The sequence below is a fragment of the Plecotus auritus genome (genome assembly GCF_963455305.1).
Source record: "Plecotus auritus genome assembly, chromosome: 9".
NCBI lineage: Eukaryota > Metazoa > Chordata > Mammalia > Chiroptera > Vespertilionidae > Plecotus > Plecotus auritus.
The window spans coordinates 110,369,980-110,393,510 of NC_137783.1; the positions used below are offsets into that span (position 1 = coordinate 110,369,980).

Sequence of the window (23,531 nt, forward strand, 5' to 3'; positions counted from 1 at the left end):
ATTAACTTTTGATACTATTTTCATTCCATTTTTTAAAAATATATTTTTATTGATTTCAGACAGGAAGGGAGAGGGAGAGAGATAGGAACATTAATGATGAAAGAGAATCATTGCTCGGCTGCCTCCTGCACACCCCCTACTGGGGATCAAGCCTGCAAACCAGGCATTTGCCCTTGATGGGAACCAAACCCGGGACCCTTCAGTCTGCAGGCCAACACTCCACCCACTGAGCTAAACTGGCTAGGGCTATTTTCATTCTTATATTCCTCATATCTAACACAGGGCCTGGCAGAGAAAACATGCAATGACTCACTATTTTAGAATTTTAGAACAGGACAGCATATAGAGATGATTTTGTCCTAGTTCTTCATCTTTGCAGGGAAAGAATATGAAACCCAGAGAGATTAAATAAGTCCCCCAGAGTCACACAGCCAGACAGTATAGATCCTAGAACTAAAGCCTAAATCTGACCCCCACCTAATGCAGGGATTTTTCTACTGCAGCCTCTGCATTCCTGAAGTTCTTAACAGTGGTGTCCACCCCAAGGTCCTACAGTTTGCAGTGAGTGAGACACTCTCCTCTAGAGACCAACTATCAAGGAGTAGGAGATTGGCTCTCTCTTATTCAGAGGCCACCACACCCGTGGCCAAATGCAGCAATCCGGGCTTTTTATCCTGACAGCCAGCACTGCAGTCAGATCTGTGAAGAATGCTGAGTAGGAATGCAATGGGGAGCGGCTGAAATTTTCCAGCACAGAGAGGAGGAGCTTTTTCTTAACCAGGGAAAATGCCAGGGTTTTCAAAGGTGTCGTTTTAGGGGAACAAAAAAAGAAAGCTGATTCCAGTATCCCTCTTGGCATTTCTCTTGCTTTTCCGTGTTGGCCTAGATATGCCCGGAGCGATCCACACCATAAGGAGCCTATTGTGATTTTAGATTTCAGTTCTGAGCCAGGGCACAGAATAACCAGCAAGAGCTTGACTGCACAGGATATCAGTCACTAGTTCTTATAATTTTATCTGCATAATCTTTTTCACATCCTTCCCTTCTTTTCTTTTCTAAATGCCTGAGTTCAGGCCTTCATGACTGCCATGGATGTATATGACTAGAGCTGCGTTTTGGGGAGGCCACCCTGTCTGCACATGAAGGAGAGCCAGGCAGGAAAAGAAGGGAGGCTAGGAGAAAGGTGGCAGGGAAGATGGACTATTGTCCACCATCAAACTTTGGTATTCCTGTGAATGACCTGGATTCACTGTGGGGTGGCCCAGGGTGGCCATTCTTAGATCCCTGTAGGATTGCACTATGATCCCCCAAACAAACCATGGGATAAATTACTAAACCAATTTTATACAGAATTATTCACATTATTACCCTGTTTTACAGATAGAAAACTGAGATCCTCTGAAGGCACGTTACTTGCCCAGGTTACTGGGAAACTTTGCTGGGAAAGAGCAAATAGAGAAAGGAGTCTTATTAGAATCACAGGCTACTATAGGTGGGAAGGATCTTAGAACTGATTTAGTCTCTCCTCCCTAATTTTACACAGGGGGATGTTGAAGCCCAGAAAGGGGAAATGACTGGCTTAAGCTTACAACAGTAAGGAAATGGCAAAGGTGACCACTTTGTGCCTAGCAGTCCAGGCTCTCTCCTCCAACTTCTGCAAAGAGTATCACTGTAAGTGGCATCATCCTCCAGGATGGGAAAGTTGGGAAGGAATTGTATCATCCTAATCCTCAAATGAAAAGGCTGGTATGCTGAACGTATACTCAGCTTCCAGAAATTCTGCCATGGAAATTTAAAAATTTACACTTGGGATCTTGAATGATTTGGTGATGGTACTCTGAACAGCCCATAATGAGCTATAAGGTGCATAGAAATCAAGTGATTATGTTTACAACTCAATGTGGCACACTCAGGAGACATACACCAGACAGAAGACCTGGCACTGGGTGGCGCTGCATAAAGAGCACTAGACTTAGATGGAAGCTGAAGAAAATCGACTCAAATCCTGTCTGCTTAGTCACTACTTGACATTGACTGTCCTCTCTAGGTGTCAGTTTGTTAAATTTTAACACTTAAGGTTCTTGTAAGGCTAAAAATAGTGAATTTATATGAAATGGAAATAGCATAGACAGTAGATAAATTCTGACCATCCTCAGTTCAAATATTGGCTTTGGAAATTACTAGCCATTTGGGCAAATCATTTAATCGCTCTGAGTCTTATATTCCTTAAACAAGATCTTTAATAACCACAGGATATCTGAGGATTCAATTCAATATACCATTTGTAAAATAAAATAATGTTTTTAAAAGCCCAGCATATAGTAGTTACAGCATCTAGTATCTAGTAGTTAATAAATGGTATCTTTTAAAAAGGTTGAGAAATGTACATAGAATTATGATTACTATAAAACAGAGGTAAGCATGCTCCTGGTATCCTATTGGTATGCTTTACAGAATAATATTAAGTACCTGCTATGTGCAAAGTGCTAATTCAACTGCTCTAAAGAAAGACACCAAAGAAATAGAAAATAGTCACAGGCCTCAAGGAGCTTACAGGTCAGAGAAAGAGAAAAGACACATATGAAAGAGCAGATCCTCTCAATCTATACTAATAAAAGGTCAATATGCTAATTAGATCAGACATCTTCTGGATGTCCTTCTGGACAAAGCCATGGTGGTGGGGCCAAAGCAGAGGTGGTTAGAGGCAATCAGGCCGGTAGGAGAGGGCAGTTAGGGGCAATCAGGCAGGCAGGAAAGCAAGTAGTTAGGAGCCAGCGGTCCTGGATTGCGAGAGGTATGTCTGACTGCTGGATCGGGCCTAAACCGGCAGTCGGACATCCCTCAAGGAATCCTGGATTGGAGAGGGTGCAGGCCGGGCTGAGGGACTCTCCCCCAGTGCACAAATTTCATGCACCGGGCCTCTAGTTTAATCATAAAGAGCAGCCCGCTTCCCATGGAACAAACTACCTTGCTGCATCATGCTGATTACGCCCCTAACGGGAACCAAGAAAAATCACCTCAGGTGGGTACAGTTGAAAGGGCAGTGAGCAGTCTATAGTTGTTACTCAATAAATGGTATCTTTTGGTGTATGGGATGATGCTCCAACTAGCCGAGCCACCAAGCCAGGGCTAATAAGTGGCATCTTTAAAAAGGTTGATCTAGACCAGCCGTGGGCAAACTACAACCCGTGGGCTGGATCCGGGCCGTTCGGCTGTTCTATCCGGCCCACGGAGCCGAAAGAGCGGAGGGTTCTCTTGCTCTCCCCTCCGCTCCTTTACTTTGAATTTATATTAGTTCACACAAACACTCCATCCATGCTTTTGTTCCGGCCCTCCGGTCCAGTTTAAGAACCCATTGTGGCCCTCGAGTCAAAAAGTTTGTCCACCCCTGATCTAGACAGACCTGCGTATTCCTCAGGGTTTCATGTTCCCTCATCCCCTAGTGTCCATTTGAAACACCAGGATTAAAAACTATTAATAGTTTCCCAACTGCATCTCCAGGATCAATGTCTTCTCACCTTTGCCCAGAATGTTTCCCCTCCCTGCGAAGTGTTTGACTCTTTACCCCATACCCTTTTTAAAAATATATATATTTTATTGATTTTTTACAGTGAGGAAGGGAGAGGAATAGAGAGTTAGAAACATGGATGAGAGACAAACACCGATCAGCTGCCTCCTGCACACCTCCTACTGGGGATGTGCCTGCAACCAAGGTACATGCCCTTGACCGGAATCGAACCTGGGACCCTTCAGTCCACAGGCTGACGCTCTATCCACTGAGCCAAACCAGTCAGGGCACCCCATACCCTTAATGTGAGTAAATCCTATTCATATTTTAAGACTCAGCTCATGCTCTTCCAGAAAGCCTACCCTGATTCCTCAGGCAAAGTTAGGCACTACTCCTCTGTGTTCCCACAGCCACCCCTTAATACACTACTATCATTTATCACATGTATTCAATTATTCGACAAATATTTACTGACCACTAGTGATGGGTCAGATAAGGGTTATCATTAGGGATATAATAGTAATATAGCCATAGTCTCTGCTCACTGAAGTTTGCAATCTATCAGGAAAGGCATATACAGAACAAATAATGTAAAGAGATGAATGTTTCAAGGGAGGATAATAGAGTGCTATGGAATTATAAAAAGATAAACTAATGCTATCATCATTATCACCACTTACAGGCTATTTGTACCAGACACTGTGCTAAGTATTTAAAATTTTCTTATTTAACTTACTCCTCACAACAACATTGGGAAGTACTAGGTGTACCGGTTAATAATGGCATATTTTGTAATCAAAGAAAACACGATAATTTCAAGAAAAACATTAAAAGTGCTTTATTCTAAGTAATGTCCATTGCTAGCTACACATTTCTCCATCTTTCAGGTAATTTGTGGATACCATCCCAATAGAACTTTTCTTGTTTTAAGGCAAACCATTCAGAGACCCAATTTTCTACTTCTTCATATGTTTTGAAGTGCTGCTCAGAAAGTGTGTGTGCCATCAATCAGAACAAGTGGTAATGTGAAGGAGGCAAGATATGGTGAACACGGCGGGTGGGTTAATACTTCCCAGGCAAGATCTTTTAACCTCTCTTTAACTGGTTTTGAAGTGTGTGATCGTGCATTATCATGAAGCAAAATTACTTTGCCGTGTCTTCTGGCACATTCTGGTCATTTCGAAATCAAATCGTGGTTCAAATTGATTATTTGTTGTCGGTAGCGATCAGTATTAATGGTTTCACCTGGTTTTAGAAGCTCATAATACACCACACCTTCCTGATCCCACCAAATGCAGAGCATTGTCTTCTTTCTAAAGCGATCTGGCCTTGTAGTTTATGTTGATGGTTGACCTGAATCAACCCATGATTTTGTGCATTTGGGATTCTCAGAATAAATCCACTTTTCATCGCCAGTCACAATTCGATGCAAAAAAGACTTCCTTTCATGCCGTTGAAGCAACATTTTACTGATTTTCCTTCCTTTAACATCTTTCCCATTGCTTGTAAATGATTGGAAATAGTTTGCTGAGCAATGTTTAATCTTTCTGCAAAGTTGTTTTTGAGTTTGACAAGCATCTTCATCCAATAATGCTTGTAATTGTTGGTCTTCAAATTTTTTTGGTTGACCTGGACATTCTTTGTGTTTCACATCAAAATCATCACTTTTAAAGCGTTTAAACCAGCATTCACAAGTATCTTGAGATGGAGCATGTTCACCATAAGCTTCCCAAAGTATATGATAACTTTTTCTCCAAAATAAAGTAATGAATTAAAACTTCCCGCAAATGCTCTTTTTTTGACACGAATTTTGACATTTTTAAGCGTAAAAATATATATGATGTTAACACCTTCAGCAAATTTGACATATGAAGTTTTGAAGCTTGCTGTCAATACAACAAAATAGGATACATATCAAATCGCATATATATCAACATATGTGTAACTCCATCTGTTGAAAAAAATCTGCATTATTAACTGGTACACCTAGTATAATTTCCTATTTAAGCCAAGGAAACTGGCTTGGAAAAGTTAAGCAAACATACCCAAGGGCATGCAACTAAGAAGCATCAGAGCTAAATCTTTAACTCAGGTCTGTCTAATCACAAAACATTTATCTTAACTTCTGTATTATCCTTTAAGGAAAGTATGCAGAGCTTGCCAGTTTCTTCAATATCTAGTCCCTCCTCTTCCTTTGACAGTGGAACTGATGGGTTTTAGCTGGGCACATGACCATCCTATCTAATAAAAGAGTAATATGCAAATTGACCGTCACTCCAACACACAAGATGGCTGCCCCCATGTGGTCAAAGATGGCTGCTCCCATGTGGACACAAGATGGCCACCACAAGATGGCCAGCAGGGGAGGGCAGTTGGGAGGGACCAGGCCTGCAAGGGAGGGCAGTTGGGGGCGATCAAGCCTGCAGGGAAGGGTAGTTAGGGGCAACCAGGCCTGCAGGGGAGGGCAGCTGGGGGACCCAGGCCTGCAGGGGAGGGCAGTTGGGGGTGACCAGGCCTGCAGAGGACGACAGGGGCAACTAGGCTGGTAGGGGAGGACAGTTAGGGGCAATCGGGCTGGCAGGGGAGCAGTTAGGCATCAATCAGGCTGGCAGGGGAGTGGTTAGGGGTGATCAGGCTGGCAGGCAGAAGTGGTTAGGGGCAATCAGGAAGGCAGGCAGGCAAGCAGTTGGGAGCCAGCAGTCCTGGATTGTGAGAGGGGTGTCCTAAACGGGCAGTCGGACATCCCTCGAGGGGTTCCAGATTGGAGAGGGTGCAGGCTGGGCTGAGGGACACCCCCCCCCCATGCACAAATTTTGTGCACTGGGCCTCTAGTTTATAATAAAATGTACATTTCCAATGAGGCATGGTTATGTGGCCAAGTTCTGGCCAATGGGATATGAGCTTATACACACTGCCTTCCCCTTCCCCTTCTTGCTGGATGGAATGTGGACATGGCTGAAGAGGGAGCAGCCATCTCAGATATGAGAAAGAAGCAATATGATGTGTGGCAAAACAGAAAGCTGGAAAAATATCTACTTATACTTTTTTTTTTTAAAATATATTTTATTGATTTTTTACAGAGAGGAAGGAAGAGGGATAGAGAGTTAGAAACATCCATGAGAGAGAAACATTGATCAGCTGCCTCTTGCACACCTCCTTCTGGGGATGTGCCCGCAACCAAGTTACGTGCCCTTGACCGGAATCGAACCTGGGACCTTTCAGTCCACAGGCTGACGCTCTATCCACTGAGCCAAACCGGTTTTGGCTACTTATACTTTTAGATGAGAGAAATAAACTCCTATCTTATTTAAGCCCTTGATTAGGTGGATCTATTATGGCAGCCAAACCACTATTTCAATTCATATAAGAAGGTACTATGTGATATTCACTTCTCTATGCCTAGAGCCCACCAATATTAAATGTTGAATTGAACTGAACTGAATTCTGGTACTGTCATTTACTAGCCATATGGTCATAGAGATATCATTTATGCTCATCAGTTTCCTTTTCCACCTTGTCTACCTCACAGGATAGTTGATGAATCAAAAGGCCTGGTTTTCAAATTTGTTGGTTGCAAAAGGCCACCAAAAAAATCAAGTTTTTCTTTGTGAAACAACATGAAATACTCATCAACATACTTTCATCATATACAACAAAAACAATTTCACTAGAAGAAAATATGCTTATCTATACTAATAAAAGCCTAGGTGGCCCTCACATCATCACAAGATGGCTGCACCCATGTGGTCAAAAGAAGGCCGCCCATGTTGTCACAAGATGGCTACCACAAGATGGCTGCCCCATGTTGTCACAAGATGGCCACCTCCACGTTGTTACAAGATGGCCAGCAGGGGAGGGCAGTTGGGGGCAACCAGGCTAGCAGAGGAGAGCAATCGGGCTGGCAGGGGAGCAGTAAGGCGTCAATCAGGCCAGCAGTGGAATGGTTAAGGGGCGATCAGGCTAGCAGGCAGAAGTAGTTAGGGGCAATCAGGCAGGCAGGCAGGCGAGTGGTTAGGAGCCAGCAGTCCCAGATTGTGAGAGGGGCGTCCCAGATTGGAGAGGGTGTAGGCTGGGCTGAGGGACACCCACCTCCCAGTGCACAAATTTTGTGCACCGGGCCTCTAGTCTACACTAATAAAAGAGAAATATGCAAACTGAACATACTTTTGTGATGCCCAATCAGGAGTAAGTATGCAAATTAACCCAACAAAGATGGTGGGTTAATTTGTATACACAGGTGCCGAGCGGCCAGGGGTGGGACGCTTGTGTCGTCGCCACGGCGACAACGCAGGCATTTCGCACCGCCCTAGCCGCTCTGGGCCACTGGGCAGTGTGGGAAGGCAGAAAGGTGGCTCCAGGCAGAGTGAAGCGAAAAGGCAGCTCCAGGCCGGAGCAAAGGCGGTGCCGGCAGCCAGGGGAAGGAAAGCCCATTCTTGCACAAATCTTCATGCATCAGGCCTCTAGTATTATATAAATGGAGTTCTCTGCATCTCAAAAAATATGAAAACATATATGAGTTTCACTGTTAATATTTGTTTTTATCAAGTAAAACTGATGGGAGAAAAATTTGAAATTTAGAAAATTATATCCATTAACTTAATGCCTTTCTAAAGTGTAGATTACATTAGTAGTAAACTTGAGAAGGGATTCAAGGATCACCACTGTCTGAGGGCATATGGTGTGAAAGACATTGAGATAATGTATGTGAAAGTATTTTGGAAATGGAATGGGATCATTACTATTATCACATCAAATATGAATCCATCTAACTCTGACACTGTTGTCATGCAGCAGAACAGGCAAGGCAGAATGAGATTTCAGTGGGCTGGAGATCAGGGTGCTCAATGGCACAGGCTAAGTCAAGCCTTCACAGGAGTCTCTCTCTGTGCCTGGAAAAGCCCTGGGAAACTCTTTTATGTTCTTTACAGCCCTGGTGTTTCCAGCTACCCCACGCAACTGGACGTTCCTAGAGGAGTGTCTGTTCATTTCACATACTCACTGTAAGAATATAGGTGGCGCTTAATAAATGTTTGTTGACCTGAACTCCATAACACCTTCACTGACCCTTTCAGGGAGACTTGCTTCTTTATCTTTGTTCTCTTGATACTTAATTCATTCTGCCTAGTAAAGTACTTACAAAGTGTATTTAGTTACACTTTTGAGCATTATCTTTCCCAGCCCACTATCTACTTTTTGTAGATACTGTGTCTCATTCACCTGAGAATCATCTGTGTTCAGCACAGTCCCTGGCACATAGTAGAGGCTCAATGATGGTTTTTCTTTTCAATGAGTTACAAGAGGTATACTTCAGGGAAAACATGGATGCCAGTTTAAAATAACTATTCCTAAGCCAACTATAGGGCTAGACATGGGTTATAGGATTCTAAGCCAGTCCTATAACCCATGCCTAGCCATAGTCACTGGACTGGCAAAAACAATCTTTCTGTTCACAGGAAGCTAGGACTGTCACCATAAAGTGATTCTGAGCTGCTGATTTTTCCAGGACTGATGCCACACTTTTCTCACAGAGCTAATCTATCTGAGGGTGCTACAACAAAATAAACAGGTGTCAGAAATGGCAGATATCTCCTCTATGTCAACAGTAAAAATAACATTCATTAAGTTTCCCAGAGAAAGGTATCTTGGGTCCTACAGGCTATTCTATAAAAAGGAAGTAAATTACCTATGTTACAAAAGATACACCAGCGCCAGAAGATAGAATATATAACAACTACAAATTGACAGCAATTTATATTGCCTGTTTCATCTTCCCACACCTTCCTCTTGACAATTCTCTGATTCTTGGGCTGCTATTACCCCAAGATTGAAGGCAGGATAACAGCTGAGGGCAAGTATGTAAGTGGTCTTGGGAGAAATGACCTAGCACTATATAAATATGAATGACTATATTATTTTTTATTTCTGTCAAATAAAAATCACTCCGAACACTCTAAAGCATTTATATGCAACAGAATAATGAAGGCCTTTAAGAGAATAATGAGATTTGCAGATATGCTCTAAAATGTGATCTCTCATTACCATGAGTCAAGCTGGGACTTACAAATAAAAGAAATAAAGTGTCATTCCATAAAGGGGAAGGAGCATGTGCAAAGGCACAGAGGCTTGAGGCAGGATGGGGGCATGAGAAATGTGCCTGAAGCATAGGATGCAAGAAGAAAAATCACTGAGAAGGAGGTTGGGTCCATGCTATGAGACTTGGAACCCCATCGTTTGCTGTCATCTCCCAGATTATCACCCAAGAAGAAGCCTCATTTTCATCTCCCCTATCACTTACTCCTCAGAGAAGCAACAAGGACAAGGGCACAGGGTGGAGGGATGGGAACCAACCAGGCCATGAAAGAAAAAAAGAGGTAAAACTAGTATTGCCCAGGAAAGCTGAGATGAGGTAGGTGTGCATTTTTCTTCCCAAGGTTCAGGGGTCTTAAGACTGAGTGTGGGACCTTTGGAAGGAGGAGTGAAGAGATTATACCAGCAGAAATGGGACAAGGGCTAGGCACTTTGTGCATGAGAATTAATTCCCATCTCAGGGATGTGGGGCTCAAAAGAGTAGAGGGCCCAGCCTGAGACCCAGAGAGGAAAAAACATATTTGTTTTTTCTAAGTTCTAGACTTAAAGAGAGAAAGGGGGCCACAAAGATGCCTTCGAGCTTTTCCAGTCCAGTGCCCTAGTGGGGTAAAGGAGCTGGAACTTAGGACAGAGCCTCTGTAAGATGAGAGCTTTCATTGTGTTGTCCTATGCAGGAAGTGGACCTGCAGCAGCTTCCACCACTATCCAGCACTACTGTGCTAGCCACCCCAGAACAATGAATGACATCAGAGAAAAGCCTATACTGCAAATAAAGGGAGCATAACTCCCTTCAGGCAACCAAGATCATCTGGAACCAGCTGTTTGCAGATAGTGGGTTGTGTGTGCCAGCTCTGATTTCTAAAGCCTCGGGGCAGCTTCAATAACCACATTTCAATTTAGCTCAATCAATATTTACTGCCCTCTATTTGATGCCAGGTCCTGTGTTGGACACTGAGGATACAGAAGAAATAAGGCATGGCCTCTACCCTATAGAGCTCACCATCTAGAAGATGGTTAAACAGATGGTTAAAACAAAGCATTAGGTCCTAGGACAGAGGAAGGACAGGAACTCTGGAAGCTCATGGTAGGACAAGTAACCCAGTGCAAGGAATCCAGAAAGGCTTCTTAGAAGGGAAGATCCATTTTTCCATCCTCACCCTGCTTCTCACTGAGATTTAAAGGTTGAGGATGTATTAACCAAGTGAAAAAGTGGAGAAGGTCTTCCAAGTGGAGAGAACAGCATGTGAGGCCTTGAAACGGTATGGTGATTTGGATGAAAAGCAAGAGGCCCAATGCAATTAAACCATGGTCTCCATGAGATAGCCGAAGAAGCTAGAGAAAGATGGGGACAGATGGCATTAAACTTTCTTTTATACCAAGCTAAGGATGTGTTGGAGCATGACATATGCAGAAAATTATCTTAAGACAAAAGATCCCAAAACATTAAAAACATACCCCCCCTCCCCAAACAAAACCAATTTCATTTCCTGACAACTATGCTAAGGTGTCACAACTCAGAAGGGGTGTAAATCACTCTTTCTTCTGATTTTTAATAGCACTTTATTTTATTTATTTATTTGTAGAGAGAGAAGAGAGGGAGAAACATCAATTTGTTGTTCCAATTATTTATGCATTCATTGACTGATTCTTGTATGTGCCCTGAAGGGGGATCAAACTCACAACCTTGGTATATCAGTACAGTGCTCTAACCAACTGAGCTACTGGCCAGGGTATTTAATAGTACTTTATATCTTCCTTTTAGCACTTGTCATTTTCTGCTTGGGAACATAATCACCTATGTCTTATCTCTAATGGTTTACCAGCTCCCTCTGAGCATGAACCAGATCTTGTTCATTCAACCTGTAAAATTTTATTACAACCCAGTTTACATAGGCAAGTCGCCCCCAATAATGCCTAGTACATAGTAGACATTTGATTAATATTTCATAGCATCATGGAGTTACAGGATATCAAAACTAAAAAACTCTTAAAAGATATTCTAATTCAGAGTTTCTCAACCTTTTTAAAGAGCCTCAAAAAGCTACAAACTCTCTTCTCAGAAAAATTCACACATAGAAAATATTTTACATAAAATTTCAGGGCCCACCATGCCCAGAGGACTAAGGTTAATTTATCCAAAGTCACAAAGCTAACGAGTTGCAGAACGAAGCCTAGAATATAAGTTTCCTGGTTCCCAATTGTGTACTCTTCCCACTACAAACAAATAGTTTTAGTTGGGCTGTTTCCTGCTGGTAGGCTGCCTGATACAAGCCTTGGACATGGCAATGTTCTTCTAGTGAAATCCCTTGATATAGGATGATGCTTAAGAGAACATGACAAGCTTAGTGGCTTCAGAAGCCCAAGTACAGTGGTATTCAACTTTTGCCAAGGAGAGAGGGGCAATGGGAGATGTGCATGTTTACATGGGAACATTAAAATAAGCCCAAGAACCAAAAGTAATGTTGAAGACTAATGTAGAACTGCAAAATCTTCTTTACTGTTTACAGGAAGTGATAGAATCATGACTCAAAGCCACACCTTCTGACTTTCAGGCCAGTGTTGTGTTTGCCCCACCAGAAAATCCTCTGCACATGCACAGAAATCTAACTACCCAGAAGCAATCCTGCAGCTGGAGCCAGAGAAGTAGACTAAATAATCCTATCCTATATAATAAAAGGGTAATATGCAAATCGACCCAACGGAGGAACGACCGGTCTCTATGACGCGCACTGACCACCAGGGGCAGACGCTCAACGCAGGAGCTGCCCCCTGGTGGTCAGTGTGCTCCCACAGGGGGAGCGCCGCTCAGCCACAAGCCGGGCTGACGGCTGGCGAGTGCAGCGGCCCACCTCAGCGCTAAGGATGTCTGACTGCCATGGGGGGCGGGCCTATGCTGCAGTTGGACATCCCCCAAGGGCTCCCAGACTGCAAAAGGGCGCAGGCTGGGCTAAGGGACCCCCTCACCCCCGAATGCACAAATTTCGTGCACCAGGCCTCTAGTCTTAGAATAATTAGAACTAATTCCCAATTATCTGTGATAATGAATTCAAGGAACACTTACTAGTACATATTTTAAATCTGCAAATACTATAAAACTCAGCTAGTTGGCTGAAAACGGCAGTCCACCTCTACTAACCACCATCCACTCAGCTAAACTGGATGTATCATTTCCATTGTGAGGTCCATACTGAGCTAAGTACCAGGAAGATATTTTTTAAAGCATCACAAATAATAAAATGAAATTATTTGCTTTTCACTATGATAACCTGGCCTAGGGAAGAGATTGGGACCCAGCAGAAACATCTCCACTCTGTATAATATTGAAGCTCAGTAACTGGAGAGGATTGAGGGATGACCCCCTATTCTTTCTAGCTCCAATACTAGTCAACCTATGCAGATCTGATCTTTGGGTGTTTGCAAAAGCTGCACACTCTTCTTTTCTGAAGGACCCCAGCCCCCTTTACCTCTTGTGCTTGAATTAAGTGCTTGTATCTTCCAATGCCATGGGTGGGCTTTGTCTTATAGTGCCGGCTGGTACTTAGCAGAATGCCACCTAAAAGAGAGAAAAAAAGACTGGGACTATTTGGTTTAAAGAACCAGAGCTATTTTATTATCCTGGGCTAACTCTCAGTTTTCCCCACCATTTCTCTCCTTTTGACCACTGGACTATATCCAATCCCCACTACCTATCTTTCTTTGAGAAATTCTCTCCTGCTAGAGCCACTGGTGGTATAGGGACAAAATAAATTCCCACAGGTTGTCATTTCCTCTTGTCCCTCAACAGGCAATAATTCTTTCCAAGTTTTCTACAGACTGTACAGAGAAAGTAACAGGTAGCAAATATAACCAGGTATGAAGACAATCATAGATTTCCACCAAGTTTTTAAAATCATCTAGTTTTAGACACTCAGTGTGTACTGGGCAAGGATGATGGGAAAGCAGATACTTATCTTATGGTGTACAAAATACTTTAATGGAGATGAGTGCAAGGTAGGGAGTGCCTAGAGCAGCCGTGGGCAAACTATGGCCCGCGGGCCAGATCCGGCTGTTCTATCCGGTTCTCTTGCTCTCCCCTCCGCTCCTTTACTTTGAATTTATATTAGTTCACACAAACACTCCATCCATGCTTTTGTTCCGGCCCTCCGGTCCAGTTTAAGAACCCATTGTGGCCCTCGAGTCAAAAAGTTTGCCCACCCCTGGCCTAGAGGGACAAACAACTAACTCTGCTTTGGGGACAGCACTGGGGAAGGGTGCAGGGGAATAGATTCAGAAGATTTAAAAGCTGAATCCTTGGAAGAGGAGTAAGAGTTTAACCATGCAAGCAAGAAGGAGGTATGCTTGGGAGAGCTTCCCTAAGAGCACTGAAAATAACTGAGGTGTGTTCTTAGCCGCTGTCCCAATTCTGTCTCTCTGAATCTAAGACATTTGACCCTTTGAGTCTTCGGGTTCCAACTCTGAAAACTGGGACCCCACCCAAGAAGCTGATATCCAAATCCTCTTGATGAATATACAGTGTTCCTCAGACCAGAGCCTTGCAAATTAATCTTATCCAACAAGATTTCATCATGACCTCGAAAAAGCACTGAATTCTTCAAAGCATGTTCATTCACTTAATAAATATTTATTATTTCCCATTAGAGTAACCAGTGACAATTATATCACGTGAATGGCACACACTAGAGTTATGCAGTGTGTAATCAACCCAATATCTATGACAGGACTATTGGTACCATGCAGTGCCTTAGAAGCCGGGGCTATAACAATAGACAAAGACACAGTCCCTGCAATAAAGAACCTATCCTCTAGTGGGGAAACACAGTAATACCAATGCAGGGCCATACATAGGAGGGTCACTGAGGCTAGATTTGAGGTGTTGGGAAAGAATTGTTAGAGCACGTGGCTTTTAAGTAAAACTTGAAGGATGACTATGAGTTAGTGAGGAAAGAACATGGTATGGAGAGGGGAAGAGCCAGAGAGAATTTCAAGGCAGAAGAGGAGGACCAGGTTGGCAAGAGATGAGTTTACAGAAAAAGGCATACTTATGATGTACCAGGCATTGTGCTAAGAGTTGGGGACCTAAAAGTAGACAAGGCTGCCCTAGCCGGTTTGACTCAGTGAATAGAGCATCGGCCTGCAGACTAAAGGTTCAATTCTGGTCAAGAGTATGTACCTTGGTTGCAGGCTTAATCCCCGGCCCTGGTGGGGCATGTGCGGGAGGCAACCAATTGATGTGTCTCTTTCACATTGATGTTCCTCTCTCTGTCTCTTCCCCTCCCTTCCACTCTCTCTAAAAATCAATGGGAAAAAAATATCTTCAGCCCTAGCTGGTTTGGCTCAGTGGACAGAGCGTCGGCCTGCTGACTGAAGGGTCCCAGGTTCGATTCCAGTTAAGGGCACATTCCCAGGTTGTGGGTTCGGTCCCCAGTTGGGAGCATGCAGGAGGCAGCCAATCAATGATTTTCTCTCATCATTGATGTTTCTATCTCTCTATCCCTCTCCCTTCCTCTCTGAAATCAATAAAAATATATATTTTTTAAAAAATATCTTCGGGGGAGGATTAACAACAGCAAAAAAGCAGACAAGGCCAACAAAACTCCACTTATGGAGCTGTCAGTTTCAAGGGAGGAAGATACATTAATGGAATAGTCACAAAATAAATATAAAATTCCAAATTGAGATAAATAATAAAAAGAAAACAGAGGGCTATGGCAATACAATCGGAGGATCTATTTTAGATTAGAATATCAGAGAAGGCCTTTCTGAAAAAATGACATGTGAACTGAGACCAGAATTCAGAGGGAAATGGTAATAGTGGTTATTCCCAGGGAGAGGAAGTGGCTAGAAAGCAGAAGGAGAGGAACATTTGCTGTTTATTTTATATTCTTTTGCTGTTTATTTTATATTCTTTCCATGCACATGTATTACCTATTCAAAAAATAAATAAAATAAACTGAGACCTGAAAGGCAAGTATGAGTTTATTAAGTGAAAAGATAGAGGATGAATGTCCCAGGCAGAGGAAACGGCATGTGTAAAGGCTCCAATGTGGGACACAGCTTTGGTTTTCAGTGTGGCTGACGCAAAGTGAGAGGGCATGGAGAGTATCAGAGACTAGAGCAGTGGGTCAGAACACACCACACTGGGCCTTGTTAAGGGTTTGGATTTCAGACTGAACAGCCATAAGCAGGGAAATTATATGTCTGATGTGTTTTTAAAATATCACTTTGGTTGTTGTGTGGAAAAGGGAGTAGGGAGAGGGAGTGTGGATGGAAGGGATAGGAGATTCAAATGGTAGCCTTGGCTAAGTTATTGTTGGTGATCTCAAAATATCCCCCTCTCTATTCTATCCTTAGAGCTTACTAATTAATCTTTCTAAAATACAGACCTAATTACGTTATTCTCTTTCATTAATTCAACCATTTACTCATTTCACACACACAATTTTTAAAAAAGTATTTACTATGTGCAAAGCACTACAGGGGTGGGCAAAAGTAAGTTTACAGTTGTGAGAACCAACTGTAAACCCACACTTTCTGAGCACATGCTATTTGCCAGGTGCTGAGTAGGGTCTATCAGGGACATGCAGTCTGTTGAATGGAGAGAATGTCCTGTAATTAATTCTTGGCTGAGGCTACCCCAGTTTTTCCTCCTGCATAGCCCTGCTATATATACTTGTTCCTATTTTGAAGGAGAAATAATTAAGTGAGTTTAGTAAACAAGGACATTGAAGGACAGTTGGCTCTGGCATATATACAGGAAGGGGTGTGAGGTGGGAGAAGTCAATACATGATTACATCCAGTAATTGTGCTAACTGAAAGATTTTCAAAGCCTCCTTTTGAAACCCTGAGGTTTTGTTTTCTTCAGTGAAAAGAGTTGCCTTTTCTCTCAGGAGGCTGCAATGTTAATGTGACAGCAGGAAACCCAGATTAATGACATGAAGCAGGAGGCTGGTGGGGAGGGGTTCAGTTGAACTTATCAAAATCAGAAGCTTTCAAACTTGTAAATTTTATAATTAAAACAACTGGCTAATTAAGCAGTTTAACCAGTGGTAATGTGACCCAAACCTTTCATTTAAGGAGGAAAATGGTTAATTTAACAGTAGTTTGATTCAGCTTCTTAATTAACCAGCTGCTCTAAATATAGGAATTGCCCCAAACTACATTTGAAAATGCCTCCTTGCCAAGGAATTCCAGTAGATGAGAGACCATGCAAGCATTTGTGGCACTTTTACCTGAGAAATGTAATCATCTCAAAGATCACTTTCAGTCCTGCTTTTTGAAACCACTGAAGGGTTATTGAGTTTCTGTGTACTTAAAAATGGTGACTGGCATCTGAGTTTTCTTTTTTATTTACACAAAAGGTTTAATACTACTTTTGATTGCCATGAAACTACACTATCCTGGTTTTCTCCCATCATTTTGGCCTCCCATTTTCAATCCTATTTGCCATCTCTTTCACTCTCTCTCCAATTTTTTAATGTTGGAGTTCCCCAGGTGCCTGATCCTTGGCCCTCTTCTCTATTTGTTCTCCTCAGGTGGTCTCATTCATTCCCATGACTTAAGATGGACACTATGATGACTTCCAAATTTACAGTTTCAATCCAAAGCTATATTTGTGCTCAAGATCAATGTTTCCAAACGGGCTACTTAATATATCCTCCTCACAAGCACTCAATTCAACATGTTCAAAATCGGGCTCAGAATCTTCCCCTCCAAATTGTTTCTCTTAAGGCAATATACTCAAAATAATTATATAGATTATATATTTATTTATTTATTACTAGAGGCCCAGTGCGGGGGGGTGGGGGGGAGGGCGGTCCCTCAGCCCGGCCTGCGCCCTCTCACAGTCCAGGACCCCTCGGGGGATGTCCAACTGCTGGGGAGCGGGCCTAAGCTGGCAGTCAGACACCCCTCTCACAGTCTGGGACCCCTTACTTCTTACCACCCGCCTGCTCGCTGCTCCTTACTGCTCAGCTCACTGCTCCTTAGCACTGCCACTTGAGGCGGGAGAGGCTCTCACCACCACCGCTGCGCTTGCCAGCCATGAGCCCAGCTTCTGGCTGAGCGGCACTCCCCCTGTGGGAGCACACTGACCACCAGGGGACAGCTCCTGCATTGAGCGTCTGCCCCCTGGTGGTCAGTGCGCATCATAGTGACCGGTTGTTCTGCCGGTCGTTCCACCATTCAGTCGATTTGCATATTAGGCTTTTATTATATAGGATAGTAGAAAATGTTCACTATCAATTAAGTGGGAAAAAGGAAATGATAAAGCATAACATATCATCACTGGTTCCCACATGCATATATATCTGGAGAGAGAGAGAGAGAGACCTAGAAAAAGACCTGGTAGGATATACACTAAAATGTTAAACAGTAATCTCTTGATGGTAGGATTAGAAGTAAATTTTCTTCAGCTTTTTCAGCTTCTTCGTGTGTGTGTGTGTGTGTGTGTGTGTGTGTGTGTGTTTTCCATAATCTCTAAAATGTATGTTTTTCACTTTTATAATCAGACATTCTTAGGTATTTCTTTTTAAATCTCCTGACAGGATGCAAAATGAAGTTCAGAGCATCAGTTGGTTTTCTTGCTAAAACTATTTAACTTAAATCTAGTCAAGCTTGTAGATCTAACTTTCAGTTTGTTGGAAGGGGGCTGAAGAATATGTTACACAACACCATGAAATCAGACAAATCAAGGAGGGAGGACATTCTATAAGACAAATGGTCTGGCCCAATCAAAAAGTCACTGTTATAGGAAAAAAGTGGTAGAGCTGTTCTAGATTAAAGGTGACGGAATAGTGAAATACAAAGTGTAAAGCTTTATTGGCTCTTGGTTATAAACAATCTCACAAAAGACATTTTGGGGACAGCTGAGGAAGTGGATAAGGTATTAGATGATATTGGGGCATTATTATTAACTAGAGGCCCAGTGCATGATATTTGTGCATGGGGTGGGGGGGTCCCCTCAGCCCAGCCTGCACCCTCTCGCAGTCTGGGACCTCTCAGGGGATGTCCAACTGCCAGTGGGGAGTGGGCCTAAGCCAGCAGGTGGACATCCCCCGAGGGGTCCTTAGCACAGCTGCGGAGGAGGGAGAGGCTCCCGCCACCACTGCTGCACTCGCCAGCCGTGAGCCCGGCTTCCCCTGTGGGAGCTCCACTCAGCCAGAAGCCAGGCTTGCTGCTCCATAGCGCTGCCTCGGAGGTGGGAGAGGCTTCCACCAATGCCGCTGCGCTAGCCAGCCATGAGCCCGGCTTCTGGCTGAGCGGCGCTCCCTCTGTGGGAGCGCACTGACCACCAGAGCACTCCTGCGTTGAGCATCTGCCCCTTGGTGGTCAGTGCACGTCATAGCGACTGGTTGTTCCACCGTTTGGTTGATTTGCATATTACCCTTTTATTATATAGGATTTTCTTGTGTGAGATAATGGTTTTGTGTCTCTTTAACAGAATGTAGAAAATGTCCTTATTTCTAGAAATACATGCTGAATTATTTAAAGGTGAAGTATCATGATGTCTGATAGAGAAAGCAAAATGTTAACAACAGTTAAATCTAAGTGGTGGGTACATAAGTGTTCATTGGAGGAAAATTATTTCTTACAAGACTGTAAGCTTCCAAATGGCAAGGACTGTATCCTCTTAATTTTATATCCCCAGCACCTAACACACATCTTACTACAATAAATGTTTGTTGAGAGAACAAATAATAAAAAGCCCATATTTTGAGATGCTGGGCTTTGGGGCTAAAAGAAATGGTGATTCTCTCTATACCCTGCAGCCATCTTCTAAAATAATTAACAGATATCAAAACTCTTATACATTGCCTGGCACATATTAAGCACTCAGTAAATGTTAGTTCCCTTCTTTACTCCCATTCCTTTGCTCTGATACTCTTTAGAAAAATAACAGATTTCATTGAAATACAACAATTGCTTTGAAATTTCTCACATAATAGACAAAGCAAAAATGGTTAACAATCAGATTGAAGTCTGGCGGTGATGACCTCCCCACAACAATATGCCTCCCGCTAAGGATCTCCTCCATCCCTCTCCGGAAGAGGAGAAGAGGAAACACGAGAAGAAGCGCCTGGTGCCGAGCCCCAATTCCTACTTCATGGATGTAAAGTGCCCAGGATGCGATAAAATCACCGCCGTCTTTAGCCACGCACAAATGGTAGTTTTGTGTGTTGGTTGCTCCACTGTTCTCTGTCAGCCAACAGGAGGAAAAGCAAGGCTTACAGGATGCTCCTTCAGAAGGAAGCAGCACTAAAAGCACCTCAAATCAAGATGAGTGGGAAACCATCCCAATAAACACATTTTGGATTAAAAAAAAACAATAATTAGATTGAAACAGATTAAAATTTATTGAGTTAATCAGATTGAATGAACAGTCATTACAAAATACTAAAAGAAAAGCCCTAGCCTGGCAGATGATAGACATGAAAAATAAATCTGGCATAGTAACACCAATAATAGAAATAATAACAAAAACATTTAACTTTTTGAGCACTTTATGTGTTTTATCTCACTGAATCTTCAAATAATTCACTGTAGTTAGTACTATAATTATCCCCACGTTTAAATTTTTATTTATTGATTGATTCTAGAGATAGAAGAAGAGAGAGGGAAGGAGAGGGTGGGGAGAGACAGACACATTGATTTGTTGTTCCACTTATTTATGCATTCATTGGTTGACTCCTGTTTGTCCCCTGAACAAGGATCGAACCTACAACCCTGGTGCATTGGGACAATGCTCCAACCAACTAAGTTACCTGGCCACGACCTAACTATCCGCATTTTTTAAAAGTGAGGAAACGAAGATGGGGAAGTAGCCAAAGGTCACACAATAAATGAGTTAGAGTTGGAATCTAAACAAACTGTACAGCTCTTGCTCCTAACCATTTCTTCTTGTTCTTGCCCACTATCCTATTCCATGTGAGGGCTTGGATTTGGTCCCAGCCACGCTACTCAAAGATATGTTAGGCATCCTTCTAGAAAAATTATTAGAGAGTCACTTAAAGTAAGCAGACTACACCAGGAAAAAATGCTTACCTGCAGAAGAAATGGGATTCTCTCCTGAAGTTTTGAACCTAAAAAGAGGGAGAGAGTATGTTGAATACAATTAGATACCCACTATTTATTTGCAGTTATCAAAACTTGTATACTCCTCATTAAGGATAAGTCAATGCCGGATATTTCCTCCTTCCCTCCTTTCCACAAATATTATTAAGTACCTACTATGTGCCAGCCAATGTGCTTAGGTCATGAGGATACAAAAATACAAAGTAAATGCCTCTATCTATGGTTTAGTTGGGAGAGAGATACTGTATGTAAACCAATGTGAACCATAGTATAGTACTGATCCAGAACAAAAACATGTACAAGATTTGGTGGAACACAAAGGAAAGTGTGATCATTTCCACCAGGGAGGTGAAACTATTTGAGCTGAGCTTTAAAAATTAACTGTTCTGGATTATTTACCCTAACAGGTAAAGCATTCTAAGCAGAGGGATAAAAGTGGTATGTTTAGGGAACAGCAAGCAGCTGGATGTAAGTGGAATTTAAGCTGCAGGGAAGGGAACAAAGTGAAAGAGGTAACAGGGAGTCAGGTTATAAAGAACCTCAAATGCTGTGCTAAGGAGTTTGCTCTTTATTCTGTGTAGGCAGTGGGAAGCTCCTGGCAGAGTTTAAGCACAGGAGTGATATGATCAAGATTAAGTTTTTGGGGGGGATCAATTGGGATAAAAGAAGACATATGTAAAACTTTAGACAATAAAAAAAAAATGCATTAGAGGTTAAAAAAAATTAAGTTTTGGAAAGTTAACCCTGGCAGTAGGTGAGAAATGAATGGGAAGAGGTGAGACTGAGGCAAGAGAACCAGTGAGGTGGTTCTTATAATAGCCTTGCATTATTAGAACATGCTCAGGGAAGATGGAGAGGAAGGGACAGCAATGAGAGCTAGACTGGATACAGAAGCCAGTGGATATGGAGGAGAATAAAATGGTTCTGTTTGGCCTTGGCCAGGTGGCCCAGTTGGTTGGAGTGTCATCCTATACACCGAAAGGTTGCAGGTTTGATCTCTGGTCAGGGCACAACGGGAGGCAACCCATCAATGTTTCTCTCTCACATCAATGTTCTTTCTGTCTCTCTCTCCCCCGCTTCCTCTCTCTAAAATCAATAACAATAATAATAATAAATAAGTAAATATTTCAAATAGTTCTGTTTGGTTGACTAGGTAACCAGAGTATTTTAATTCAGTATCCTGCAAAGCTTTGACACTAAACTGTGGGACAAGTTAGAGACAAGCAGATCTGTGATTAAATGCTGATTCCACCATTTCCAAACTGTGACCTTAGGCAAGTTGTTTTGTGTCTCTGAACACAGTTATCTCATCTCATGGGACTGAAAATGTATCTTAAACTCTCTGAGCCAGTTTCCTCTTTTTTACTTTAAATTATTTGATTTCACAGAGAGAGAGAGAGAGAGAGAGAGAGAGAGAGAGAGAGAGAGAGAGAGAGAGAAGGAAGGAAGTGAGCGGGGAGAGAGAGAAAGAAACATCAGTATCAGAGAGATACATTGATTGGCCGCCTCCTGCACACACCCAAATCTAGGCCTGGATCGGGCCTGCAGCCCAGGTACATGCCCTTGATCGGGAATCGAACCCAGATCCTTCAGTCCTCAGGCTGATGCTCTCAACACTGAACAACACTGGCCAGAACCATTCATTCATAGATTCTTGTATGTGCCCTGACTGGGGATTGAACCCAAAACATTGGCATATCGGGACGACCCTAACCAACTGAGCTACCTGGCCAGGGCCAGATACCTCTTTTGTAAAATAACAATATTTATATATTTGTCCTGTAGTGTTTTTTTGTTAATGAGAGAACATGTAAAATGCCTAGCATGGTGCCATAGTAAATGCATATTAAATAATTGACTGATTAATAGAAAAATAGATTAAGATGGAAAGGGAATAAGAGGAAAAGGCTTCAATAAATGTAAGGGATTAAAGAAATCATCCAGGCTCATGTGGCCCAGGAAGATATTCAATTCATTATTTTACATCATGTGGCTGCCACACATAAGACATTCAGTGGATATCTGATGAATAGAGAAATAAACTGCTAAATGCTCTTCATTATCATCCAGAGAAAAAACAATGGGGAGGTAGCATACTGTGTATACAGAAGAGTGAAAAAACAACGTGGGTTTGAATCCTAACTCCAACTCATATTAGCTATGTCATCTTTGAGCAATTGATTTACCATTTTGAACCTCAGTTATTTATGCATAAAATTGTGATAATATCACCTGTCTCACCAGGTAATTATGAAGAACTATTAATTCATTAAACAAATATTTATTAAATGCCTACTATGTGTCAGACACCATTCTAGGCCCTTGGGATAGAGCAGTAAACAAAACTAGCAAGTCTTTATCCATATGATGATTATATTCTAGTGGGCAGGGTGAGGAAGACAGATAATTTAAATAAATATACACATATGTATATGTAAAATGTGTCAGGTGGTGATACCTGCTATGAAAAATAAAGCAAGGTAAGGGGATAGAGATTGATGGGAGATGTAGTTAGGGAAGGCCTCCCTGATGAGATAACATTTGGGCACAAACCTGAATAAAGTCAGAGGACAAACCATATGGATATCTGAGGGGAGAATGTGCAAAGATCCTTAGGTGGGAGAGTGCTTAGATCAAGGAATAGAAAGGGAGCCAGTGAGTAAGTAGTAGTATACAATGAGGGAACAGATTAGATAAAGACTTGTAAGCCATGGTAGGATTGTAGAACTTATTTTGACTAAGATGGGAAAGTCTGAGAGAGAAGTAACATGAGCTACTTGATTTTAAAAAAAATCACTCTGATTTTAGTGCAAAGGATAGAAGACAAAAGTGAAGGCAGTGAGACCACTTAGAAGGCAGCATAAT

At 42.4% G+C, this 23,531-nt stretch overlaps 2 protein-coding genes across 3 annotated transcripts in view; one reads left to right on the forward strand and one right to left on the reverse strand.

Moving 5' to 3' along the window:
• Window positions 1–23,531, reverse strand: part of MRPL48 (mitochondrial ribosomal protein L48) — a 53,242-nt gene that overhangs the window by 17,787 nt on the left and 11,924 nt on the right. For both annotated transcript variants that reach the window (XM_080688148.1, XM_080688149.1), the window contains exons 3-4: window positions 20,637–20,674; window positions 13,060–13,148 (exon numbers count right to left, since the gene is read on the reverse strand). In XM_080688148.1, coding sequence (XP_080544274.1) covers window positions 13,060–13,148; window positions 20,637–20,674 — 127 coding nt within the window. The remainder of the gene's footprint in view (window positions 1–13,059; window positions 13,149–20,636; window positions 20,675–23,531) is intronic.
• On the forward strand, window positions 19,603–19,854 carry LOC308257678 (small ribosomal subunit protein eS27-like; the record flags this gene model as incomplete). Its single annotated transcript, XM_080687812.1, has 1 exon — window positions 19,603–19,854. The coding sequence occupies one exon, from the start codon at window positions 19,603–19,605 to the stop codon at window positions 19,852–19,854; it is 252 nt and encodes an 83-aa protein (XP_080543938.1).